Here is a 27,153-nt window from a genome sequence, read left to right on the forward strand (position 1 = left end):
CAGAGGCAGCACGGAGAGGACAGCAGAGGTGGACTGAGTGTTCAGAGAAATCACGACAGGCAGAAGTTTAGGAGAAAATGAGTGACACTAAGCAGAGACACATAAACACATGCTCGTTTGTGCTTCCTCGCTCCTTCCATCTGGGTGCACTGACGCCAAGTTTCTCACTTACTCATTGATTCACTAAAGAGTCAGCAGTTGTGGGCAAAGCCATCTTTTGCAACCAAAGGACAGTCACCAAACAATCTACCACTGGAGTGAGCACAGTGTTGTGAAGCCCTTAGACCAGATGAATTATGAAGGCGTGCAGTCCACACCTAGTGGCTTCTATTTTTAAAACAAAAAGCCACTTATAATGCATACTATCACAAGTTATGTATTGAAAAGAAGGTTGCTATACTGTAAGGCATAGGTCATTAATAAACAACTGCAGAAATTCTAATTAAAAGTCACTTTGTTGTTGTTGTTTTTTACGTGGAATGCGAAGATTTCTCTTTTAACCCCGGAGAACCAATGGGGTCAGAGCCGACCCCATTGGTTTTCTAGGGAAACCATGGGGTAAAATTTGACCCCATGGGTTCTCCAGGGTTAAAAATCATGCAGACGTCAAAGCCCGGTGAAGGTGTGGATTGTAAAACATGCAGGTTATTCATGTTACAGACAAAGGAACTACATATTTTGAAGGCAAAGAGGGAGTTGCCTTTTGTCCAGTCTCCCTTGCCTCACCTTACCTCCACCTCTGTTGGGGTTAAAAGGGTTTTTCCTTCCCACAGTCGCCACATGCTTTTTTGGGGGAGGGTGTGGAGGGATGATGTGATTGTTGTAGGGCATGGCCTGGGGGCCTTATGTTTGACAGCTTTCATGTTTGATAGCTATTCACAGCTTTTTCCTGCAAAAAGAAGGCCTTCACCATAGCCAATAATACTACACCAAAGGAAAGAAGTATTAGATAAACAAATAAATTACAGAGATTTGATTGTTTTTTCCTGTTTTTGTTTGTTTGTTTTTGTAAAAGAATTCTCTCAGTTGACACAAATCATCAATTTTACAATTGCAGGACAGTCTCCACAGTGAGCTAACAGAATTTTGTTTTATATAATTTTACACATTTATTTCTTACAATTGAAGCCCAGAGCAGCATTTCTTTCAAATGTAGAAAACCGTTATTTTTGACATTACACCTCCTTTTATGTATTAAAGTACCTCAAACTTCTTTATACTTATAGAAAGGGGAGCTACACTGCTCTGGCCTACTTAAGATCATGTATGTGCCTCACAATAAAGCGCTTTGAGGTGACAGTTGTTGTGATTTGGCGCTGTGTAAATAAAGCTTAACTGAACTAAAATAAAATGATAACATACAACACGTAGACCCCAATGTTTAACTCTCACCTTGACTCTTCATTCGGTGTTTGAGGCGTATGTGTACGTCAACCTGGAGTATGTCAACCCCGCCCCGATTTTATCCTCGATTGCGATTGGCTGAGATGGACGTCAGTCACTCCTTCCCCCCCTCAGCGGCCCCTCCTCACCCGCGACACTCTGGCAGTAAAACGAGGCTGCTGGCTGCTTGCTACTACCGGGAGAAGATGCACTAGCTTTCCCCACGGAAACGTAAGCATGTCTTTTTGAATTATTATTATTATTTTCGCTTTCTCTCGAGTGAATTTATTCGTGTGTTTTTTTCTATAGTTGTTTAGCTTCCGCTGGCATTAAGCGCTGGGCAGCGTTCTCGTGGCGGCTGTCGGTGAGTGTTTCGGTGCTCACGTTAAAAGTATCGCTTTCGATAGAATTATTAATGGGCACCTCCAGACATCAGGTTCTTAATAGACGTGTAAGGATCGACTTATAGCGGGTATTTTTATAGGGGCGGGGGGTGTTTCGAGCGCATGGGATATCTTGGTAATTTTTGTTTACCCTGACAACTTTGTGTTGCTGTGCTGGCAGCAGGAGCCGAGCATTGCCTTTTGGTGCACTTAGACGGGACACCTGTGGTTCCCACTTCCCATGGAGTCCTGTCCTCATGAATGCATGCTTCGTGTAACCAATCCGCACTGGCTGCTTCTCTGACATCAGTGTCATCAAAATATGTATTTATTCATTTACTTTATTCAGCTTGATTATATCCAATATTTACATTGTAGTGAAGCTGAGATTTAATCCATGGTTTAATAAAATCTTTTATTTATTTGATAACTTTAATTGAACCAACACTGGATATTACACATACTTTTCAAAAAAACAAAAAACAACACCCCCCCCAAACCCGACATAAACCTCTTTTTCATATTAAAAACAACCTGGCCAAATAACCTGGCAATTATTTAATAATGAAAATAATTGTTGTTTACTCACCATAATTCATGACCCTCTTTCGTTTTTACTGTAGAACAACTAGACCATGCACCATCTAGCCCAGACAAGATGATTTTAAGCACGAGTGACGATGGCTGAGCCATTCACAGTTTGGCTGTGGGTACACAGTGCCAGAGCAACATTCAAGCTAATGTAAACACAACCACAGCCCTGAAGGTTTTTGTTAACATGTCTAACATCAGGTTTGTTCTGATGTTTTTTTTTTACGTTGATCTGTTTTTTCACATGAATTTTGTGCTTGCTGAATATTCAATGGTAGCACGATGAAGAGCTGAAATACTGAAATTGATAAAAATGGTTGATTCAGTTTTTTTTAAATAATACTTTATGCTTTATATTGTAAGTTAAAGACCCTACAACATTAGAAACAAACCCCAACAATCAGACAACCCCCTATGAGCAAGCACTTGGTGACAGCGTTGGAAAAACTCCCCTTTAACAGGAATAATCTTCCAGCAGAACCAGGTTTAGGGAGGGACAGCCTGCTGTGATGGGTTGGGGGTGAGAGGAAGAGGGAACTACATATTTTGATTGTTGTTGTAACATAATAGATTAATGGTAATGGTACATGTAATTTTATCTTGCTGATAAAATAAAAAAATATCTGTCAACAAGGCTAATATATCAGCCAGTACCGATATGTGATCATTGGTTATTGTTATTTTAAGCATCGATATTGACCCACATTTAGAGAGTATATGAACAGAAAAACCTCTAAATGATTTACTTTCAGTGGCTGTTTGGCAAAACTGCTGGGCAGATGACTTGTTTGAAAAGTTCATAATTTATCAGATTCATGAATGTTTTCAAACCAGTTTATTAGCACAAATGCCAGCTTTTCTAACTTAAGGTTAGTTGGGCAAAACACAGCATTTAAAAATGGCACCCTGTTCGTTGGGGAATTTGGGATGTTTCTGGCATTTAGAGATCTAATCTGTTAATCTCAGAAATAGCCGGCTGGTTAATGCATAAAAATAGTAATTCCTCAGGCCCTAGGCAGAGTATTAGCAGCAAGAGAGTGTCCATAAATGCGGCAATCTGTTTTCAAACCCATTTGTTGGCATGCGTCTGCCTTGGTGAAGTGCCCTTGTGCAAGATATTAATTTCCCACTACAAGTGATTCTGTTCCAGTCTGCTCTCCTGGCACAGGATCTCAGGCCAGAGGATTATTGCTCTAAGGGAGTCGGTTTTAAGTCTGTCAATCAGCTGATTCCTGTCCAGCTAAAATGTTAGGTTTTTTTGTCCCTGCTGCAACATTTTGGGTGCAAACATCTAGCCAGGCCTACGTGACTCGCTGAGTTATCTCTGTGTCACTTTCTCCTTTCTGTAACACCCACTTTAAAGCTGGTAAATACAGAAGACTCTTGTTAGACTAACACACCAAGTGGTTGGTCTGAGAATAGCCCACCTGTGGTTATATGAAGTTAAAGGATCTTATGTCTTACTTCCATGCCAGCCAGCTGGTCAGCACAGAGACTAGTGTGAAATCTTTTTCTGCTTTTAACACCACATGTTCTATAAATAGTTTGGTGTTTTATGTCCCTCAGATTTTTCATAAAGAATCAACAAACTTTATTCTTGGCTTTGCCTCTTTTTTTTTTTTTTGTATCCATAGCAACCAGTGATTGAAGCAGCAACACAAAGTGTCTCTTGTCTCAGCAGGAAGCAGACAGAGAGACATCTTTTGTGATGTAGCCTTTATAAATACACTGGTCAGGAATCTAAGTGCATGCTGTTTAGCTGCACATGAGAAATAATCAGTGACTGCTGAGTGACATATTGGGGCTGCTATGTGTATCTTTGATCACTCGCTCATACCCACATGTGTTTTTTGTTTTTTCTCTAACGGCACAAAGAAAATGGGCACTGTATTTCTTTCAGTGCTATCAGTCATGCACACTTGATGTCAAAGGTCAGATAAACTGTGCTGCTGCCACCATCTGATCACACCGTGTGCTGTCACACATGGGTTTATTTTTGTCACAGAATTTGGGGTATTGATGTCTGAAATGGCTAGATGAAACCTGCAAAAAGTGAAAATCTTTCTGTTTGCTAATAACAGGATCATGCACTGCTTCAACCCAGTGATTCTGACCAGTAATTCGTCATTGCTTTGTTAGTCAGTCAGGTAAAAATGGAGAGCAGATATGAAAATGATGTGGACTGTTGGGTTTTTTGCAGTCCTGTTGTTGCAAGAGTTTGTGGTTGAAAGCAGATGGATTGGCTGGTAAGTCATGGTCTGTGTGTTTGCCATGCCAGAACTGGAAACTCCAGCCTTACAATTTCTCAGGCTTCAGCCTGAAACCAGTGAACAATCACTGTGTTGCCTGTAGTCATGTTCAAATTAAAAGAGAGGACATTCCTGTGGTCTTCATATTATGGCTGTAAAAGCATACTTGGAATTCTTCAGGAATACTTTGAATGAACACAAGCGTTGTAATCTTGTGGGCATCTGGTGAGTCTTGAATGGGAAAAGCATAGGCTGCATATCAAAGATGAACGTAGCTTTCGGGTCTGGAAAATCAAGCCGATGGAGATGTCTTAAACTTGGATTTTATTTAATGTCCATTAGGAGGCGATTCTTCTGGTTTCAGAAAGAAGTCTTATTCTGTAAAAGTGTATATGACCCTCAGCTCTCCTGAGCCATGCACTGGAAAGTTCAACATACCCACAGGATCTTCCCATTATCTGAATTCAATTACCAGGTCATGGTCATTTGCTAAATTCAAAGTGTACTGGCAGCAGAGTTGCCAAGGAAAGGAATTTGAAAGTATGCAATGGGGAAAAATATGAACACATTAAACACACAATACAAATTGAAAGCAACACAGCGGTATGTGAGAGGAAGAGTGCTGCAGTGTTACAAAATGTTTGCGGTTTAAAAAAATATTTTTTAGCCTATTTGAAGTCAAGAAAGACAGAATAAATGATAACTCTTTAAGTTGTAATCAGGCCTTTAAACTGTGATCTTTGTAAGCACGTTCTTACTCAGTTTATGGTCTCAGTCATTAGTTTCAGGTTGTATTGAATGCACCATTCACCTTCTGTAATGTCTGTCCCCCATTAGAGTATAAAAAGGATGATAAGTCCTCTCCCTCAGTGCCCTCTGCAGGTTTCATAATAAGACTTCACTAATCAGTGGGTAACTTGACCTTGACTGCATCTATCTTTTAGGTAAAGTCTGTGAAAATGGCTACAAGAAGAATAATCCGCTCTTGTATTTACACGTCTGACTTTTGTCTGTTGAATCTGTGTGTGTGTGTGCTCAACTAAAAGCTGCTTTAAAGTCCAGTCTTGAAGTTTAGGGGATAAACTGTTGTCATTCTGGGCCTTGTAGGTACTTTTTACTGAAGTGCAGTGTGCAGAAAATCCACAATATGACAAACGAAGAACATATCAGAGTTATATTCATTTATTGTTGTTAGCCCAAGCAGCTCTTGCGCTGCTCAGTGTCTAGAGTCTAAACACATTTTCCATTTGCGTTTGTTTCATCTCTTCACAAAATGACAAATTCTTACCCACAGGGAAAAAAAGAGTCACTTTTACATCTCCTTTAAACCTTTTATTCCCCCATTAAGTCCTTGTGACTCAGCAGCGTTGGCCCTTACCATGAGAATGACCTGTTTCCATCTTGTGAGATCACTTACAAGGTGTTGGGCCATTAATGATTGACTCACATTACATAAGACTGAAGGTAAAACCCCAGCACTTCTAGTCTTACAGTGCAGAGGCCTTGGTGAGATACAGTCCTACGGTAATCAGTCAGCTGAGCTAAGTAGAGCACCCGGTGGGGTGTTCAGGGACTCGTCTCATAGAAGCCAGAAAGGCCTCCGTAGCTGATAAACTAATGCACAGCAATTGCTGTGGTTTTGCTCTGAGAAATGTGAGTTTCTGCTGACATATATGAAAGGAAAACAAAATGACAGGAATGGGAGGGAGGCAATGTTAACCATGTTTGTTCAAGTGGTACTTGATAATTCTTCATTCATAATCGCCACATATTTTGCATGTAGCTTTTCAGTGAGCCTCAGATGTTGTAAACTTACTGTTGAGGCCCTGAGCTCCTACATTATATGTAAATGCAATGTTGTATGATTGCATTAATCTTTTGTTGTTTACACTACATACAGGTGTATTTACATCGCTGTGGTATGCTGTTGAGCTGTGCAGTAAATTCATAACATATTTCTGTGAAGCTTCTAATGCAGCTCAAGATGCCAGACATGTCGCAGCCTGAAAATTGCAAACAGAACAGCTTGATGAGCTAAACTGAGCTCCCTGAGTTTATAATCTGAGGGCTGCTCAGATATGTTGTCTGACCCTTTAGCCTGTGCAGTAGCTGTGAAGTAAGTGGGCCGTCCATGTGCTTCATTCTGCTTTTAGCCGTGTGTTTACTGTCGCTAGCCTTGTGTTTTGGTGTGCCGGGGGTATCGAAGCGCGGTGCGGTGCGCATTCTTTCCTGTTGATGACTCACGTCCTGAGCATGGGACTGACTGCAAGCAAGGGGAACCACAGACTACACACACGCTCATAAACCACCAGAGCTTTCTCAGTTTGCAGCTAGCAGCAAATCCAAACAATTACACCCATTTGCATACATTCGGTCACACGCAAACCTCAGAGGCATTCCCTTTCCTCTCACATGCACAGTGTACTTCCACAGAAAGAGAGGGCTGTGCAAAAAGGGAGTGCCATTAACGCACAGATACAAGCACAGCAAGGTTGGAGCATGCCATTTGAGGTGAGGAGACTGAATGAATGTTGCATCACATGGAGCGTTGGTGTGTACATTTAAGGCATCAGGAAAAACTCCTTAAACCTGTCATGCAAAACTAGGTCTCCTTTTTATTTATTTTGTTTTACAATTACTAGATTGGAGACATAGTGGCTGTGAAAAATATTCAGTCACCAGTCCAAATCCTTGAATTCAGGTCTTCCAATCATGTCCTTTCCCACAGGTGTATAAAATCAAGCACCGAGGCACGCAGACTGCTTCTACAAATATTTGTGAAAGAGCGGGTCGCTCTCAGGAGCTCATTCCAGCGTGGTACCGTGATAGGATGCCACTTGCGAAATTTCCTCACTACTAAATATTCCACAGCCAACTTTTAGTGCAAGGTCCAGAAAGATATGGATGAGCGAGTTTCTTGTGGAAGAACTTGCCTGGCCTGGACTTGATTGACCTCGACCTGATAGAACACCTTTGGAATGAAACTGCGAGCCAGGCCTTCTCGTCCAACATCATAAATGCGCTTCTGGAAGAATACTCTGAAATACCCATAAACGCTCCAACACCTTGGAAAGCCTTCCCAGAAGAGCTGAAGCTGTTATAGCTGCAAAGGATGAGCTGACATAATATTAAACCCTGTAGATTAAGAATGGGATGTCACTGAAGTTCACAAGCGAGTGAAGGCAGATGAGGGAGTAGCTTTGTGTCATTGACACATTTATTTATACTCTTACCTTCCCTTGAAGCCAACTTCACATGGAAACATTGGAAACATTGTCAGGCTTCTGTGCTCAGAGCTACTGCTGTGTGCCACAAATGAGTTTATTAAGGATATCCACTCTCAGTGACATCATACAGAACCAAGAGAAAAACCTCCTAAAATTTAGGGTTTAGAGCAGTTTAAACAAATGTTTGGCTGAAACTGATGTCATACACTATACAGGATACTTAGACCTGTTGGCCAACAGTGTTTGGGGGTACTGTAATCACATTACATTTTCAGTAACGCAGTAATGTAACACATTAATTACATTACAGTTACAATTATGCTATTACTTGTGTCAGTTCTTCAGTTGTCCAGGCGGATAGAAAAAAAAAAACATCAATCAAACAATCTTGTTTTTCTTCCTGTGCACTTGTGCTACAAGCAGCTGATTTCAGTTTGTATGCGGGAGGAGGAAAACAGTGGAGCGGTACTGTGGTAAAGCTGTTGAGGAGTGGAGACGTGAACATTACTTTTATTTTTACTGCACAAAAGGACGAGAGGCTGATGGTAAAGTGGAAACTGCGTCCATGACAAAAACGACTGCATTGTACTGCTAACACTGCTTCAGCTTTTATCTTTGTGCTGTTGACTTTTGTTCAAAACTAAAAGAGAGCTCATATGTGTGTCCACCTTAGGATAGGTTAGAGTTTGTGTTGGCGTGTGAGACTGTAGCCTATAGGCTTATATTGTTTACAGGTGCTGGTGTGTTTCAGGGCATTTTTACAGACTAATAAGAAAATAATTCCTCTGTGATGAGCAATTAGATAATGTGCTGTAGGGCTGCACGATATTAGGAAAACCTGCGATGCGCGATAACTGTGATCAATATCGCGATAACGATATGACTTGCGATAAAATAAATAACAAAAAAAACAAAAAAAACAAATACATAATTTCCGTTTTACTGCAACAGTTTTATTTAAAGAAAGCTGCTGTATTAGCAATGTAACAACAAAGTGCACTTTAACATAACTTAAATTATACTGAAAATTATCTCAATGCAGTTGTTCATTCAGTTGTTCACTCACCAAGTAGTTATGATGCAAGTCGAAACTGGAGAGGAAACTTTACTGTAGTGCTTGCGTAGTTTTCAGTTTGGCTCAGTTCAAACATGACGGTCTTGCGGCATATTTCGTACATTTGTGGAATGGCGACATGGGAAAAGTAGTTTTGTGAGGGGGTGTGGTATCTCTGGTCCACTTTCTGTATCAGACTGGTGAAGCCCTCTCTGCTAACTGTATTTATAGGCATCATGTCTTTGTCAAAAAATGTGTAATGGCCTCTGTTATTTCTTTGTACTGCTTCGACGTTTTCTCATAAGGAGTTCCACTTGAAAAACTCGGATACAGAGTCGGCTGTTGGACTGCTGTGCTCTTTGGCTTAACATTAGCAACATTAGCTAGCCCCGTCTTTCTGGAACTCTTCAAACAGTTCTCTGTGGTTGTATTGAAGATGATGGTGGAGATTAGTCATGTTTCCTCTGGTGGTTGCCACGAGTGTTCGGCAAGTTTTGCAGAGTACCTGTGTTTGGAGAACGTCGTCTTTATCAAATCCAAAGTACCTCCAAATAAGCGAGGTACTATTTATTTATTTATTTATTTATTTATTTTAAATTCATAGTCAGTAGCGTTCGCGTCATGTGTCTCGCTCTCAGCCATTACAACTCTGACTTGTTACTGCAGCGTTGTTCGCTCCCAACCTGCGTAGGAGGCGGGCCTCTAATCCATTTGATTGGTTAATGCCGTGAAGGGCTCTATTTGACTGGTCAAATGTGTAAAGGGGTTTCTTTGATTGGTAAATTCTTTAAAGCATGTGTGTAAACGTTTCAAGGTATCCAATTATCGCAGTTTACGCCGTCTTTTGCGATGGGCCCATCGCACAGGCTGATATCGCGATGACAATAAATTTTCGATTTATTGTGCAGGCCTAATGTACTGCATTACTTTTAAGACGTAATGTGTGACTTTTATTGAGTAATGACCCCAACACTGCTGGTCAGTATTGAAATCATAACACTATGTGATACACGTGACTTTGAAACACCTGCCTGAACTATTCATATGCTCCATGGATTGCTATCCTTATCATTATGGGCTCATCTTATCTTTTTTAATGGAAAACCAGTTTGACATTAACAGTGTTTAAGAGGAGAACATGGAAAGCGATGTACCTCTGTTCTCATGATTATCTGCTCATTTTACACACTTCTTGAACAGTGGGCTTTGGTTATAACACTTGTGTTCTACTTTGACTCATTTATACAGGGAGTGCAGAATTATTAGGCAAATGAGTATTTTGTCCACATCATCCTCTTCATGCATGTTGTCTTACTCCAAGCTGTATAGGCTCGAAAGCCTAATAACTATGCAAAATAACTGCCCATGAACTGAGAAAAGTCAAGCGTGCAGCTGCCAAGATGCCACTTGTCACCAGTTTGGCCATATTTCAGAGCTGCAACATCACTGGAGTGCCCAAAAGCACAAGGTGTGCAATACTCAGAGACATGGCCAAGGTAAGAAAGGCTGAAAGACGACCACCACTGAACAAGACACACAAGCTGAAACGTCAAGACTGGGCCAAGAAATATCTCAAGACTGGTTTTTCTAAGGTTTTATGGACTGATGAAATGAGAGTGAGTCTTGATGGGCCAGATGGATGGGCCCGTGGCTGGATTGGTAAAGGGCAGAGAGCTCCAGTCCGACTCAGACGCCAGCAAGGTGGAGGTGGAGTACTGGTTTGGGCTGGTATCATCAAAGATGAGCTTGTGGGGCCTTTTCAGGTTGAGGATGAAGTCAAGCTCAACTCCCAGTCCTACTGCCGGTTTCTGGAAGACACCTTCTTCAAGCAGTGGTACAGGAAGAAGTCTGCATCCTTCAAGAAAAACATGATTTTCATGCAGGACAATGCTCCATCACACGCGTCCAAGTACTCCACAGCGTGGCTGGCAAGCAAGGGTATAAAAGAAGAAAAACTAATGACATGGCCTCCTTGTTCACCTGATCTGAACCCCATTGAGAACCTGTGGTCCATCGTCAAATGTGAGATTTACAAGGAGGGAAAACAGTACACCTCTCTGAACAGTGTCTGGGAGGCTGTGGTTGCTGCTGCACGCAATGTTGATGGTGAACAGATCAAAACACTGACAGAATCCATGGATGGCAGGCTTTTGAGTGTCCTTGCAAAGACAGGTGGCTATATTGGTCGCTGATTTGTTTTTGTTTTGTTTTTGAATGTCAGAAATGTATATTTGTGAATGTGGAGATGTTATATTGGTTTCACTGGTAAAAATAAATAATTGAAATGGGTATATATTTGTTTTTTGTTAAGTTGCCTAATAATTATGCACAGTAATAGTCACCTGCACACACAGATATCCCCCTAAAATAGCTAAAACTAAAAACAAACTACAAACTACTTCCAAAAACATTCAGCTTTGATATTAATGAGTTTTTTGGGTTCATTGAGAACATGGTTGTTGTTCAATAATAAAATTATTCCTCAAAAATACAACTTGCCTAATAATTCTGCACTCCCTGTATTTGACTTTGTATGTGTAAAGCTCATTGCGTCTGATTCCATGTGAATTCATTTATATTGAGCTCATGACTGTATTTGGATATTTATGGCTAGCTTCCTTTAAACACATCTACTTTGGACTTTAGGAATTTCAGAGGCAGACAGACGCACAGTGAGTCAGTGATTCTTCTGTTTTTATCTCGTCCTGATTATGGATGCTGCGTGCTGCTGTTGTGTTTAAAATAAACCTGTGTTGCTCTCACATGTTGTTTTTTTTAAACCTACCTTCTCCGTTCTCTGCAGTGCTGGATGTTGCAGTGGCCTTCAAAGGTCAGCGTGATGCTCCTGGCTGCTCGTCTGTGATCTCTGTTGCCACGGTTTCCAGAGATACAAGACAGCGGTAGGTGGAGGATTAGTCGAGGCGCAAAAAGATGACATCAACATCACCCACTCACAGTGACAGCAGCGGCTCCTCTAAACATGACGGCAGCCAGGTGTGTGTAACATCTGTATGTGTTACTATTGTGTGATGTTTAATTTGTTAAATTCTAATAACATCACGCACTGTGGTGCCCATCAGGCTATAAAACGTGAGAAATTATTAATGTGTTTCTGTGTGTCCATTGTCTCACTGTCAAACAGTTGAAAGTGATTCACTTATTCATGGTTGTTCACTGTGACCAAATTTTAATTGTTCCTACAAATGCGTGCCACATTCGTCAGGCGGAACAATAACTGCAGCCATAGTGTTTCTGCTGTGATAGTGAAATGTATACACACAACACAGTCATTCACTGTCTGTCTCATGCTTCGTTGCCCTGTTGTCCTGCAGGATAACTGGGAGATTGTGGAAGGGCTCAGGGGGGTTCCTGCCAGCATGCAGGAGCCTGAGAAGCAGGGAGGCTTCCTGCTCAAGAGAAGGAAGTGGCCCATGAAGGGCTGGCATAAGGTGAGGGCCTCTGCTGGCTTCTTAACGCATCAGACTGCAGCACTGCTTGTTGTTACAGGAGACTCTTAAACCCTTCTGCTACTGCTGTTGATCCTTTATTTAAGAGTCTTAGACCAAAAATGTTAGTTGTAGTGCAGCATTTTATGTAATCTTTCTATGATGCATACTAGTATGATGCTAGTGCTAGTATCCTGATTTGTTGTCTGTACCTCAGGCTGTTTCCACATTTCCTCCTCCTCCACTTTTTTAGCTCTCTGTATTTCCTCCTTTCCATTCTTTTGACTCCCAGCTGATTACACTGTAAACCTGACTCATCCCCCTCCCCTTCTGATCTCAGTGAGTGTAATCATACTTGGAAACTTTTTCCTTGCGACATGATGGAACAGCCCCTTTAACAGAGCATAGTTTACCTGATAAAGAGGCCTTGAGCTCTGTCAGCGCACTCTTTTATTTACAGTGGGGCAAAAAAGTATTTAGTCAGCCACCGATTGTGCAAGTTCCCCCACTTAAAATGATGACAGAGGTCAGTAATTTGCACCAGAGGTACACTTCAACTGTGAGAGACAGAATGTGAAAAAAAAATCCATGAATTCACATGGTAGGATTTGTAAAGAATTTATTCGTAAATCAGGGTGGAAAATAAGTATTTGGTCACCTCAAACAAGGAAAATCTCTGGCTCTCACAGACCTGTAACGTCTTCTGTAAGAAGCTTTTCTGTCCCCCACTCGTTACCTGTATGAATGGCACCTGTTTGAACTCATCATCTGTATAAAAGACACCTGTCCACAGCCTCAAACAGTCAGACTCCAAACTCCGCCATGGCCAAGACCAAAGAGCTTTCGAAGGACACCAGGAAAAGTATTGTAGACCTGCACCAGACTGGGAAGAGTGAATCTACAATAGGCAAGCAGCTTGGTGTGAAAAAATCAACTGTGGGAGCAATCATCAGAAAATGGAAGACATACAAGACCACTGATAATCTCCCTCGATCTGGGGCTCCACGCAAGATCTCATCCCGTGGGGTCAAAATGATCATGAGAACGGTGAGCAAAGATCCCAGAACCACACGGGGGGACCTGGTGAATGACCTGCAGAGAGCTGGGACCAAAGTAACAAAGGTCACCATCAGTAACACACTACAACGGCAGGGAATCAAATCAGACGTGTTCCGCTGCTGAAGCCAGTGCATGTCCAGGCCCGTCTGAAGTTTGCCAGAGAGCACGTGGATGATACAGCAGAGGATTGGGAGAATGTCATGTGGTCAGATGAAACCAAAGTAGAACTTTTTGGTATAAACTCAACTCGTCGTGTTTGGAGGAAGAAGAATACTGAGTTGCATCCCAAGAACACCATACCTACTGTGAAGCATGGGGGTGGAAACATCATGCTATGGGGCTGTTTTTCTGCCAAGGGGACAGGACGACTGATCCGTGTTAAGGACAGAATGAATGGGGCCATGTATCGTGAGATTTTGAGCCAAAACCTCCTTCCATCAGTGAGAACTTTGAAGATGAAACGAGGCTGGGTCTTCCAACATGACAATGATCCAAAACACACCGCCCGGGCAACAAAGGAGTGGCTCCGTAAGAAGCATTTGAAAGTCCTGGAGTGGCCTAGCCAGTCTCCAGACCTCAACCCCATAGAAAATCTGTGGCGGGAGTTGAAAGTCCGTGTTGCTCGGCGACAGCCCCAAAACATCACTGCTCTCGAGAAGATCTGCATGGAGGAATGGGCCAAAATACCAGCTACTGTGTGTGCAAACCTGGTAAAGACCTATAGTAAACGTTTGACCTCTGTTATTGCCAACAAAGATTATGTTACAAAGTATTGAGTTGTATTTTTGTTATTGACCAAATACTTATTTTCCACCCTGATTTACGAATAAATTCTTTACAAATCCTACCATGTGGATTCATGGATTTTTTTTTTTCACATTCTGTCTCTCACAGTTGAAGTGTACCTCTGGTGCAAATTACTGACCTCTGTCATCATTTTAGGTGGGGGAACTTGCACAATCGGTGGCTGACTAAATACTTTTTTGCCCCACTGTAGCTTTCTCATTTGTAAAATGCAGCGTTCCCATAAACTGCTTATGTCAATATATGATGATTATCTTTAATCATTTGGGTCACTTATCTCACTTCAGTAATAAAATTTAAATGTCAGGTTCAAGAGAATTGAAAGGGACTGTTGTGCAAATCTCCACAGTCTGCATTGTGTTTAATGGTTTATATACGCAGTAATTAATAGACCATGGCACGTCTGTAAATAAATACAAATTCATTTATCTTCTTCCAACATAGAGATACTTTTTGTTGGAGAAAGGCATCATGAGATATGCAAAGCGGGAAAGCGATGTAAGTATTGTTTTATGACTCCATCTGTCTCTCTTCTGTATATACAAACTTATGCACAAGTTAAATGCCAAGTGAAAAGTGTTTTATTTATTTATTGCACAGATTAGTAAGGGGAAACTACATGGCTGCATAGACGTTGGTCTCTCTGTAATGTCAATCAAGAAAAAAGCCATGTGCATTGATCTGGATACGGAAGACAACATCTACCACCTAAAGGTAACTCTTGAGACATTTAGTTACATTCCCCGTTATTTTTCTTACTGCTGTTTGAGATGTATCCTCACTAGCAAGGGCCTCAACCTCGGCAGGTCTTCTCTTTGATTTCCTTTGTGTGTTTCATAGAAAGACACCCGCAGGAGCTTTGGTTCTTCAAGTTTGCCTCAAGCTAATTTGACTTTGTGGCTTCCAGGTGAAGTCGCCAGAGCTGTTTGAGGAGTGGGTGTCAAAGCTGCGTCATCACCGTCTGTTTCGGCAGAATGAAATAAGCATGTATCCCCACGAGAAGCATCTCTTCCACCCCCATGCGACATCCTCTCCCTCTCTTAATGAATCGCTTAGGAAAGTAAGTTGCCCCAGTCCTCTTGTGTAAGGAAAAAAAAACATCCTTGGGGATGTGTTGTGCAAATTGTGTATCATCCTTTGTCATTCATCTCAAATAGAGGGCGACTCTTACCAAGCAGGCGTCAATCCACCAGTCTAAGATAAACTCCTGGCTCCACTCCTCAGACGACATGGACAAGTGCTGTAAAGGTCGGTTTGTTTGTTTCTGTCTTCTTTCTTATTTCTTACCTATCACAGCATGTCTTGGTGCAGTTAATCTTTTATTTCTGTGCCTACAACTTTGATCTAATAATACCTTCTCTTTTTTTTTTCTTTTTCAGACTTGGAGGACTGTGAGTCGTATCTGCTGGAACTGAACCTGCTGCTGAAGAGCATGGAGGTCCTGCACCGCACATACTCAGCTCCAGTCATCAGTGGACTACAAGTGAGCACAGGCACTCGGATTAAGCTGCCATTAGTGGTTCTTTATAATAATCAATGTGTTTCCCATATAATTAAAGTCAATAATACAAAAGCAACTTAGTTACCATGCTGGTGGGGAACATAGACAGGAAGTGGTGGGTCTAAGTTGTTAGTAGCCACTGAAGTTTCACAGTAAAAGTTGGTGTTTGCCTACAGGTGGATAAATAACATATTAAAAAATGCTTCTTTTTATTGCTAAATGTATTTACAAGTTTATGTTTGGGAAATGTAGTTAAAGCTGTTTGCTGTAGTGTCCACCTGCTTTTCAAAGAGATTAGTAAGACAAACTGTTATGTTAATAATACAGGCTTTCCACCAGAAATGTTAGAGCTGGTAGTTGGCAAGGGTGTGGAGGAGGATACAGTAAATTCATTGCATTGTCTTTTAAAAAAAACAAAAAACTGCGGAGGGTCACATTAGGCAAGATGGGATGCTGGGATGGGAAAACACTGGTGGAAACCCTGATCTTGGAATTCTTCTAATGTTGTTACAACCTCAAAATATGTCTGTGGTGCCACAGGCAGCTACTTATGAGATCCCCAAAAAGGAGAAGAGGCCGAGGAGGTGGCGGTCCAAAAACAATGGCAAAGACACAAAAGCCACGCTACAGGTTCACGCCCTGCTTCTTATTTTTTTCCTCTGCTGCTTATGCTTTGATATAGTTCAGTCATTAAATGGTGGGAAAGAAGGGAATGTAATGTCTCACTTTTGTCTGTATTTGACTGCCAGGTTCCAAGCTGTATCTCCTCCCAGCCCCAGTCCCAGTCCTATCGCCTTCATGCCTCCAATCCAAATCTCTCCACCGCTGAGTCAAACACCCAAGAAGTCTGTCCTGAATCCCCAGAATCACCTGCAGATGCTTCACATCTGCAAAAGGACTTCTGCCAACTAGCCAACAGCAGTGAGTCCTTTCCTGGTTTACTGTAGATTTAAAAATATGCTTTTTTTGTGTGTTCACTGCCATACGACAAAATTGTTTCCATGACAACTCAGTATTTGCTGTGTCCCTGCTTATTTTCCCGTCTCTGACATTTGCCTTTCTCCAGTCCACGTCAAACTGAAGTCAGCATTTAGTTCCCTGGTGGCAGAGAGAGACAGGCTGAGACACACTATTGACCTGCAGCCCACCCAGCCTGCGCATGTTGTCGGTCTAAAGACCGCCTATGCCTCAGTGAGTGACACCGGGTCAAATTCTATGGTCCTGTGGAATTACACCACAAATACTCACAATACCTGACAAGTGGTCTGATTATACTCACCTGGTGTCTTTTTATCCAATTCAGGATTCTGTAGATGCCCCACAGTCCTTGGTGCACCAGGTCTCCAGTGAGAGCAAAGGATCAGAGTCCTTAACGGAGTTCTTTGACGCTCAGGAGTACCTCCTGTCCTCTTCCTCTTCTGAGAACGAGGTCAGACATCATCTGCAAGATCAACTGCATCTCCATGTTCAAAACGCAATAAATGATCAGCTGATTCATTCCAACGTTGTTCCCACACAAAAAGTTTGGCATGTCCAAAATATTAGTTAGTTAGTTTTTGTTGAATATTTAGCCACGTTTAACATAATCGGACACCATTATAACCATTTATATATGACAGAGAAATCGTAGGTCTGCTTTTGTTCCATAACACACACATTATGGAAATGACTTGAAAAACACACACAGATTAAACAGTTTCTGTGTAGAGATTTAAAAAATAATTATAGTGTAAAACTAAAAACACACGCAAAAAAAATCAGCAACACTGTTTTTGTTACATGGTTGGTTTTTCTAAAACTTAAAGTCAGGGTAGAGGGAGGTGTAGAAGTGTAGATTTCTCTCAACCAGTTGAATGAATACTCAAAGACAATTCTGCAAATGGGATTTAAAAAAATGACTGCCTAACTGAGCTTTACTAACATGTCACTCCTAAAATGTTCTCCTCTATCCCGATGATGCAGAGGCTTTCTAGATCTGTGTGCTTTTGTCCTTTGATTCAGTATCCTGCTGGCTCACTGACCTTTCATCATTGATTTCCTATCTCAAGGTGTCTGACGATGACTCGTATATAAGTGATGTCAGTGACAGTGTTTCCGTGGATACCTACAGCAACGCTGGGGGGAGTGAGAGGCACAACTCCGGTAAGTAATAAGGCAACAAGCTGTGCATCTGTGAGAAGTCATTGTGACACCCACTGTGTATGAAAAGCTGAATCCTAATCTGAAATTTGTAGTTCAAATCATCGTCATAATGTAGTGAGGAGGAGAGGAGAGAGGTACAACAGTGAGTGTCTACAGCCATCTGTACAACACGGTGGAGGCCCTGTCGTGGTTTAGGGACTAATTTTGGGCCCACAAGTGCTGGCGATGTAATAACATCTGCAAAAATTATACTGTGTAAATAAGGAAAGGACCTCTAGGGACATTTTCCGTGACGTAACAGCATCAAATAAATTATTGATGCCTAGTAACAGTAAGATTTCATACTGATATTTTATTGATATGGATACTGACATTTGTTATGCTTTGAAAATGTGACCTATGTTGCATTCGTGTGGACAATTTTCAGTACATCCTTAACCAGTTTGGAGCTAATACAATCACTAAGTATCAGTGAAATAAATCTTTGGCTCCAAAAATGTGTTGAAAATCGGCACAGACTCCCAGACATGTTTACAAACTCAGTGCAGCGTTGTTTAATGCAGTGTGTGACCGGCATGAAAGCTGTGGTTTTTAATCTTTTCACAAACAGAAGGAACGACATTCCTGCAATCAAATCATTCAGTCCCAAATGCAGTTTTCCATTTTTATTAGTTTCCCCATTTGCACCAAACTCAGCCTTGTAGGTCGTCTTCTTGGTGTCCTCCACAAGTTCGTGTATACACTTGGAATCTGCATACATAATCATATTAACATATAAACAAAACAAAAAAACACTCCTCCCATGCAAACATCAGTGTTCACTTATGTCTTTTAAAGCCATGCATATTAATCTGTCTCTTACGACATCGTATTTCTTCTGTAGTGAGCAGCGTGGTGACGCTGGCTCGTCGACGCTCCACTCTGCCCTCTCCCTGTCCCGCCAACAGCGTGAGCCTGTGGAACATCCTGAGAAACAACATAGGCAAGGACTTGTCCAAGGTGGCCATGCCCGTGCACCTCAATGAGCCACTCAACACTCTGCAGAAGCTGTGTGAGGAGCTGGAGTACAGCGAACTCCTGGACACTGCTAATCAGACTCAAGACCCCTACCAGCGCATGGTGAGTGGGAAATATTTTACATGTGGACTACAAACCGGCACATGCAAAACATTCAAATTAGCATGTTCTAATTTTCCTGAGACACTTTTGAAAGTCATATTCACAGAGTTATTTTTACAAGAGTTTGAGGTTCAGATCCTCTGACAGGCATATTAATAACACACCTAGCAGACATAAGCTCTGTGCTCTTCCTCAGGAAGCTAATGTGATGTTTGTTTTGTATAATGTGTACTTTTTCTGGAGCCGTCAATAAATATTTAATTACAAGGAAGTCACTCACATAAAACATAAAACGATACAAACTGTGGTGTATTACCTTTAACACAAATTCATATTTAAAATAGGGTCATGTATGAATGCACACACACACAGATTTTGCCTCTGTTAGTTTCTTCTCCGACAAATTCCTATACACAGTTTTATCTTCATAGTCTGGGATGTGAATTTTTTGCAGAAACCAATTACAGGCTCATTCCATGGAAGATAGTGAGTGCTTCCTGCCTGAGCCCACCCTGCTCACAGCTTTTTGTTTTTTTTTCTTTTGTAGTGAAACAATGAATTTGAATTTGACCTTCATACTATGAAAATTATTGGACTTTCAGGCCCTCAAGTATGTAAAGGTCGGCTGAAATTTGACAACTTCTGCTTTATCTTGTTTCATTAAAACTGCAACCAAATCAGGTCTTGTATCAGAGTGCAATGTAAAAAGGAGAGCAGCTACCCATCCCATACAGGGATATGACCCATGCAAAAACTCACCTTTGAAGTTGGTTGTAGGTACAAAGATGTTCTGACGGGAAACAAAAATATTATTTTACTTCTTAGTGTGGGTTTGAAATTGATTGAGCTCCAGTGTATGAGGGGGCTCAAGCTTTCCCTGTGGCTGACTCTGAGGGTGTTTTTGACATATTTATTTTTTGAATAGAATGACAGAGTGGGAACATCTTACTGTTCTTGTTTGGAACCAAGTGTCATTCACTGAGCCATCCCTTTCTTCCTTCCTTGTGCAGGTGTATGTTGCTACATTTGCAATATCTTCATATGCATCGACCTACTACCGAGCAGGAAGCAAACCCTTTAACCCCGTCCTGGGAGAGACGTACGAGTGCGACAGGCCTGATAAGGGCTTCAGGTTTATAGCTGAGCAGGTAGAAGTCACAAAGTTTACACATTCTCTTCAGACTGCACACAGCTGCTTTGTCATCTCTAAGTTAATGCAACTGTCAAATTATTTGTGACAACTTCATTAGATTCTGTTTACAAAAAGTGGAGGGGAACATATGAATGCCACTTTCTTTATGACTCTTTTCACAAAACTAGCCTAGTAGTAGCAACAAATGTAGGGCAGTGAAATGGTGCCCTGCGGTGATCTGATGCTTTATTGGTTGTATAGCTAGCAAAGAATTAACTTTCAACTTACAGACCCAACCTTTTCATAAAGGACCTCATTATTGTTTTCTTTTTCTCCCCACTTTCCAGGTGAGTCATCACCCGCCTGTGTCAGCATGTCATGCTGATTCAAAGAACTTCACCTTTTGGCAAGGTGAGCCCCGCAGGGATTATTTGGAATAAACACCCCACATCCACCCTCTTGTCTGCCTGGGCTTCTTGCAGATTACACCAGAGCTCCCACACCTTGTTCCTGTGTGTTTGCTGCATGCTGTAGATTTTACATGTAGCAGAAACTAGTGTCTTAGCCGATCTAAATAACCTCATTTGACCATCATCTTGTACCTTCCTATCATGTGATAATTAACTGCTTAGCATCATTGCTCTCTATAAAATGACTCTATTGATTATACTAATATAGCTTGTGGAAGCTCTGATGCATTCTGACGCGTTGTTAAAAAATAACTGAGCAGCCTTGGGTAGTCAGAGAAGCTACAGATTGTTCCCTTAATGCTCTATTGTTCTCTCCAGATGTTCGATGGAAAAATAAATTCTGGGGAAAATCCATGGAAATCGTTCCCATGGGAACCACCCGTGTCACGCTACCTGCGTAGGTTCTTTACTTTTTTCTATTTTGTTGTGGATGTGTAATGAGTGCAAGCTAAATGGTGCATTGTGTGTATATGTGTGTGTTTTCTGCAGGTTTGGGGACCATTATGAATGGAACAAGGTGACATCCTGCATCCATAACATCCTGAGTGGCCAGCGTTGGATCGAACACTACGGCGAGATGGCGATCAAAAACATCAACAGCAATGTCTGCCAGTGCAAAATTACATTTGTTAAGGTTAGTACACAAAGATGCTGTGTGTAAGCCACCAATATTAGAGTAAACTTTCCCCCCCTTACTGTTTGTAATATTATTTTGCTAAATACATGTGATTCTCTGTCATGCTGTTGTTATTAGTAATTTTAACATGTTATTTTTTTTTTTTATAAGCTCCCTTATCATCTGAGCAGGCTCGTAAAAATGATCCACGCTTGTTATAAAATTACTGCTCATTCAAATGTCCATTTCTTGCACATAAAGCCATAATAGCAGTAGTAAGCCAAATTCCTTCAACGCTAGAAGCTTAAACAGCACCATCTACTGGACAAAAAAGAAGCTGACCTGTAAAAAAAAATAAATGTCAGAAAAAGTAACAATGCTGCAGTTTCTTTTAAATTTAAGAGGATTCATTTAGGATTTAGTGCATAGTTTGTATGATACAAATAATGTCTGCTTTTGTATGGTGTAATGTATATGTATCGTGTCCTTCTTTTTAAAATGAAATATAAATATTTCCTTTTTAGGCAAGAACATGGAGCTCTACAGTGAATGAGATAGAGGGTGTGGTTACAGATTCAGATGGAAAAGTGGTGCACTCCATATTTGGAAAATGGAACGAAGCAGTGTTTCAAGGGAAGCCACCGTCTGCCACGTGTATCTGGAGAGCAAGTAAGTGAGGAGTCGCTGGAAGTGTCGGTCACACTGTCTTGCACCGCTTCAGTCAAAGCGCACAACTGACCTGAACATGATATTAGAGCTGCTTGTTTTTATGTCTGTCTGTGTTTAGATCCAATGCCAGTGGACCAAGAACAGTACTACGGCTTCACCCAGTTTGCGGTGGAGTTAAATGAGCTGGACCTTGCTTTAAGACCTCTGCTGCCCCCATCGGACACGCGCTTCAGGCCGGACCAGAGGTTGCCACTCTTTGTCTCTCATTCCTGTGTACACACTGTAACATTGAGAATCTCAGTTTGTTTTCTTAGTCCTGATTACAATAAACAACAAAAACAGATGGTCTTATACAATAGATAAATTCAAAGCTGTAAAATCTGACCATTTGGTTCCATGAGCTTCTGGGCCAAGTCTGGCTTTGCCCATGTGGTGTGAAGCAGCACAAGGCAGAGGTATGAACATAACCATAGCAACAGCTATACTAGTCTAGATCCAGAAAGATGAAGAGTATTGTGTATGTCCTTGCTTGTAGAGAGAGATTGTCCTTTAAACATAGACTGTATATAGAACATGAAATCATCCATTAATTACCGAGGCGTCGTCTTCAGGTCTCACGTTGACTATTTTGGCTGTCAACAACTTGGTGTTTTGAAACTGGATGTGATGCACTATATTGCCAAAAGTATTCACTCACCCATCACCAAGCACAGTACAAATCATCAGATAGAGTAACTGGACTCTAGGGCAGTGGAGACGTGATCTCTGCATTGATGAATCATACTTCTGTCTCTGACAGTCTGATGGATGAGTCTAGGTCTGGTGGTTGCCTGGAGAAACTGACTGCATTGTGTCAAGTTTGGTGGAGGGGGGCTTATGGTATGGGGGTTGTTTTTCGGGCATTGAGCTCAGCCCCTCATTTCCAGTCAAAGGAACTCTTAATGCTTCAGCATACCGAGATATTCTGGACAATTTCATGCTGCCAACTTTGTGGGAACAGTTTGTTTATGACCCCTTCCTGTTCCAACATGACTGCACACCAGTGCACAAACCAAGTTCATAAAGACGGTGATGAGCGAGTTTGGTGTGGAAGAACTTGACTGGACGGTACAGTCCTGACCTCAACTCGATAGAACACCTGTAGGATGAATTAGAGCAGAGACCGTGAGCCCGGCCTTCCAACGTCTGGGCTCACAAATGCGCTTTTGTAAGAATTCCCATAAACACTCCTAAACCTTGTAGAAAGCCTTCCCAGAAGAGTTGAACCTGTTATAGTTGCAAAGGTGGGCTAGCATTAAATTAAACCCTGCGGATTAAGAAGTTCATATGTTCATACATCGGTGTGTGTGGTTTTGGATCTGAGAGTTAACTCAGATGAGTTCAATATGTCAGGATCACCTCAGCTGGCCTCCACTGTTTGATAAATATATCTTGTTGAATTCTCAGAGACTATGTTATTTATTCTTGACCTAGCTGTGGCTGTAATACGTTGGTGGGTCAAGTTTGAGCCACTTAAAAGTGATACACAATTTCTTTAAAGGAATTATTCCTCTCTTCCTTCACTGCCCTCTGGTATTTTTGTGTGCCTTTAATATCTCATACCAACATATTGTAGGTATGGTTACCAGCATGTGGCTGACATTTTCCCCAACATTTGTTTGCTTGTGTTAAGCTAATTTTTGCCACGATTACTAGTGTCTGGAGTTGGCTATCGTGTGTACTCCTGCACATATTTCTTCCTGCCTATCCTCTGGTGTCTATTTATTTCAGCTTCCCATCTTGTTTTTATCTGGACTGTATTGTTCAAATTTAACTGAGAACGTACATTAAGTTTTGCATATTTAGTATTGTATACAATAGGTTTTGAAGAAGTTTGTGTTAAGGAGTTTCTGTTTACTTTATCCTCCTTTTTCACTCTTACCATAATCAACAAAAACAACAACATATTGTATTCTCTAAGATTGGAAACCAGAGATCTTGAGTATAAACACATTAGCAGATTGTTCACAGACAAATGAGTCCGAGAAACGTTTTCTTCTATATAGATTTGCCCCCTGCTGGCCATTACAAAGAATGCACATTGCCTTTTAAAAATGCATTTGCTTTACTTTTCAGACCAGGAAGTTGTGTTCATCTTTTATGTACAGTCTAATATTTTAAATGTATAGTAAGTTTTTTTTTTTAATTACTTGTTCAAAAGATATATTCCTACTGTCCTAGAATAGTTGAATAACTCTATAAGTATAATAGCTCTATAAGAAGGGACATGTTTCAGTGAGTCAACATAAATACATAAATCTTTGTTCTTTCATTTGAATTTGAGTAACTAGAAAATGTTTTATTAACATGAATCCAGCAGGTTTACAAAGTTGTGTAACAGCTATCCAGTGATTAACTACCAACGTTATGTTATTAAGTGACATCATTCAGAAGTTAATATTGTTACAGCGGCATCAAGTCACTTCCGAAACTGCACGAAAGCTGGAGTTTTTCTTTTTTGTGGAGGTTGGGAATGGCACTGACAGACAGCAGGAACAAATCTGCACTGATCCCCACCCTGACTGTGTTTCTGTATATTTATTCCAGGCTGCTGGAGGAGGGGAATGTAGATGGAGCTGAGGAGCAGAAGCAGAGAATAGAGCAGCTCCAGAGGGAGAGGAGGAAAGTGCTGCAGGACAACAACATGACACACCAGCCACGCTTTTTCAAGTATGCTCTTTTCCTTGTCTGTAAGGTCTTTGTGTGCAGTGTTTGTGTGTGTTTGTTTGTTTGGTTGTTTGGTTGGTTGTTTTTTTTCCCAACATAATCCTGGGCTTGTTGTAACTCAAAGTACAGATGAGGGTAAAATTATTAGCTCCTGTATGAAATTTAAAGTTTTTATCATAATGTTCCTTTTAGCAGAGCAAATGATTTTCAACATGCATTTCTAAATGCACTAGTTTTCTGTTTGCACCCAATAAAATAATTATTTCAGGAAAAAACAAAAAATACAAGGGTCAAAATGATCAATCCCCTGAAAAACTGAACGTTTTATTAAGCTATAGCACAAACAAAGCTTAGAGCATTTCAGAGTTAACCTAATTTTGATTTTGACTTTATCTTTCAGCCTACACACAGAATAAAAACTTCAGTAAGGGTTTGAGCGGTCACTTGAGAAAGCATCAGGTCAAAAACAAAAGAAATCAGTTTAGACTTTAAAGAATTGTTGCTGCTCACAAAGCAAAGTAATCACAGTGTTTCCAAGTGTCAAGAACTGTAGTGAGAAGTATCAAGAAATTCAAATGGAGCCACAAAGTACAGAACTAACCTGGCAGAGGTAGAAAGCAAAAGACTCAAACTAGTGAGAGATCTAAAGAGCCTGGAACTGCCAAGACACTAATGAATGATTTAATCAAGTTGGGAATTGTAGTCTCAAGGAAGACAATCGCTAGAATCCTGCCAAATCCTGGCCAAAGAAACTGTTTATATTTGGAGAACATAGGGAGAGGTGTACAGCCCAAAGAACGGTGTCCCCACAGTGAAACACGTTGGTGTGAATATTATACTGCGGGGACGCTTCTGGAACAGAGAATCTCATCAAGGTGGAAGGAATCATGAAGAAGATAATGTGAAGATAATGAAAGAAAACCTCAGCGGCACAATTATGTCTGAGTCATCACTTTGTCTTCCAACACAACAATGACCCAAAACATGGGTTGCTCCCGGGGAAGACGTACCTCCAGAAGACCAAAGTGAATGTCATTAACAGACCTGCACGATGCCCTGGAAATCTGTGGGGTGATTTGAGACCAAGGTCTGTGCCAGAAGACCATCAAATCTGGAGGCGCTTAAAGGTTTGCCAAAGGAAAAATGGGCTGATGATGCTCAGGAGACGTGAGTGAAACTAGCTGAAAACTACAAGAAATTACTGCAGGCTGTTATCCAGCAAAAGGATACACTGTTACTATAACTGACTAAAAAATGTTTTTTGTGTGCAAAGTAACGTAATGTAAGCATCCAAATAAAACCAGGATGTTTGGAGAAATGCTTTATAATATTTGGGAAATGTTCACAGGGGAGCTAATTTTTCTATCTTCATCTGTAGTTCCTATTTGTAATTTTGTGGTGCGTCGGTCAGTATCTGTCAGTCATACTAATTCATGATCATTTGTGTTTTGCTGACAGGAAGTCTAAGGATGACACTTGGGTGAGCAACAACACGTACTGGGAGATGCGCAGAGATCCCGGATTCAGCAAAATGGACTTCCCTGTGCTGTGGTGAACTTTGGATTTAACCAAACGTCTGCAGTCGACTTATTATTAAGAGGGAAGTATGAAACTGAACTGAGGGCAGACTCAAAGTGTCCTGACCTGCCTGTGTAATGTTCCATGTCAGTGTAACCTGGATCCACACTTCCTGCTTCCTCTTTTAGAACTGAGCACAACCTATAGAACTTTTATTGGTGTGTTTTGGTTTTTTGTATTCTTTTTTTTCCAATGGTTCTTCCTAGGCTTTCACTCCTGTAACTGTAATTTACATGTAAGCGTAGACTAAAGGTGCATATCTGTATGTTTCACTGTATCTCTGCTTTTACCAAAGTGCCTTTTCATTGCAGTGCTGCATTCAAGGAGCTGCTGTAGCAGTTTTGCACTTTTATTCAGACTAAAAATGTTTTAATGATGTCAGTATGATTCTTAGCTGGAGAGAAAATGATGGTCAGGGGCTGATGGGAACTTGTGCAGATGTTTTTTTTTTTTTTTATCTTGCTCATGTGCTCCATCGAGTTAACATCGTGACTCGAAGAATTTCTTATTATTCCAGCTGATGCCCGATTAGAGATTCTTGTGATAAACAGGAGTCCGTATGCTGCCTTGTTATAATCAATCCTGTCATGGGATCCTGTGCACAATTTTTTATTGAGGAAATGGCAATGACACTCCATGTTGAAAGAAGATTAACTCTACAAGGGATGGACAAGTAATGGTGTCTCACTGGTTCTTGTTTGCCTCACTGCCAGTCTCTTCAAATGGTCATCAAAAAAATGCCCCCTCATTGAAATAAACTTGGCACATAAAGTAAAGAAGCGTGTGTTTGGTTGATTATTTCTTTGTTGCAACAAATGCTTCTTGGCAATAAATCTTACACAGTGGGAGAGTCTGTTTATTTCCACTTAAATTTGTAAGGAAAATGCATGAGCAGCAGAGTTGAGTACGTGAATTACACCCCTGAAAGGCTTCTCTACCAATGCCAAAGTTTTTAGCTTAGCTTTTTCTGATTTTTACTCTTATTTTGTGTCATTTATTTGATTTGATAAATAAAGTCTGAAGA

General features: G+C 41.0%; 1 protein-coding gene across 1 annotated transcript; it reads left to right on the forward strand.

Annotated features, from left to right (window-relative positions):
- Positions 1-1,550: 1,550 nt before the first annotated feature.
- Positions 1,551-26,887, forward strand: LOC146609951 (oxysterol-binding protein-related protein 3-like). The gene is made up of 22 exons (XM_085347065.1): positions 1,551-1,614; positions 11,691-11,881; positions 12,220-12,336; positions 14,641-14,694; positions 14,797-14,910; positions 15,104-15,256; positions 15,354-15,444; positions 15,576-15,679; positions 16,238-16,327; positions 16,447-16,618; positions 16,764-16,888; positions 17,001-17,126; positions 17,746-17,839; positions 18,723-18,958; positions 19,969-20,106; positions 20,438-20,501; positions 20,879-20,957; positions 21,050-21,194; positions 21,701-21,845; positions 21,964-22,090; positions 24,432-24,554; positions 26,010-26,887. The coding sequence occupies exons 2-22, from the start codon at positions 11,819-11,821 to the stop codon at positions 26,104-26,106; spliced, it is 2,457 nt and encodes an 818-aa protein (XP_085203191.1). The 5' UTR covers positions 1,551-1,614; positions 11,691-11,818; the 3' UTR covers positions 26,107-26,887.
- Positions 26,888-27,153: the final 266 nt, after the last annotated feature.

The sequence above is a fragment of the Diplotaxodon limnothrissa genome, linkage group LG22 (assembly GCF_057381915.1).
Source record: "Diplotaxodon limnothrissa isolate DT_005_m linkage group LG22, D_limnothrissa_male_GT1.1, whole genome shotgun sequence".
Taxonomy (NCBI): domain Eukaryota; kingdom Metazoa; phylum Chordata; class Actinopteri; order Cichliformes; family Cichlidae; genus Diplotaxodon; species Diplotaxodon limnothrissa.

Bases quoted from the DNA above. Each gene is read 5' to 3' on its own strand.
- LOC146609951 (XM_085347065.1), top strand. From the start codon at position 11,819: ATGACATCAACATCACCCACTCACAGTGACAGCAGCGGCTCCTCTAAA. The intron at 11,882-12,219 runs GTGTGTGTAACA...GTTGTCCTGCAG, and splicing joins CTAAACATGACGGCAGCCAG to GATAACTGGGAGATTGTGGA. The intron at 14,911-15,103 runs GTAACTCTTGAG...TGTGGCTTCCAG, and splicing joins ACAACATCTACCACCTAAAG to GTGAAGTCGCCAGAGCTGTT.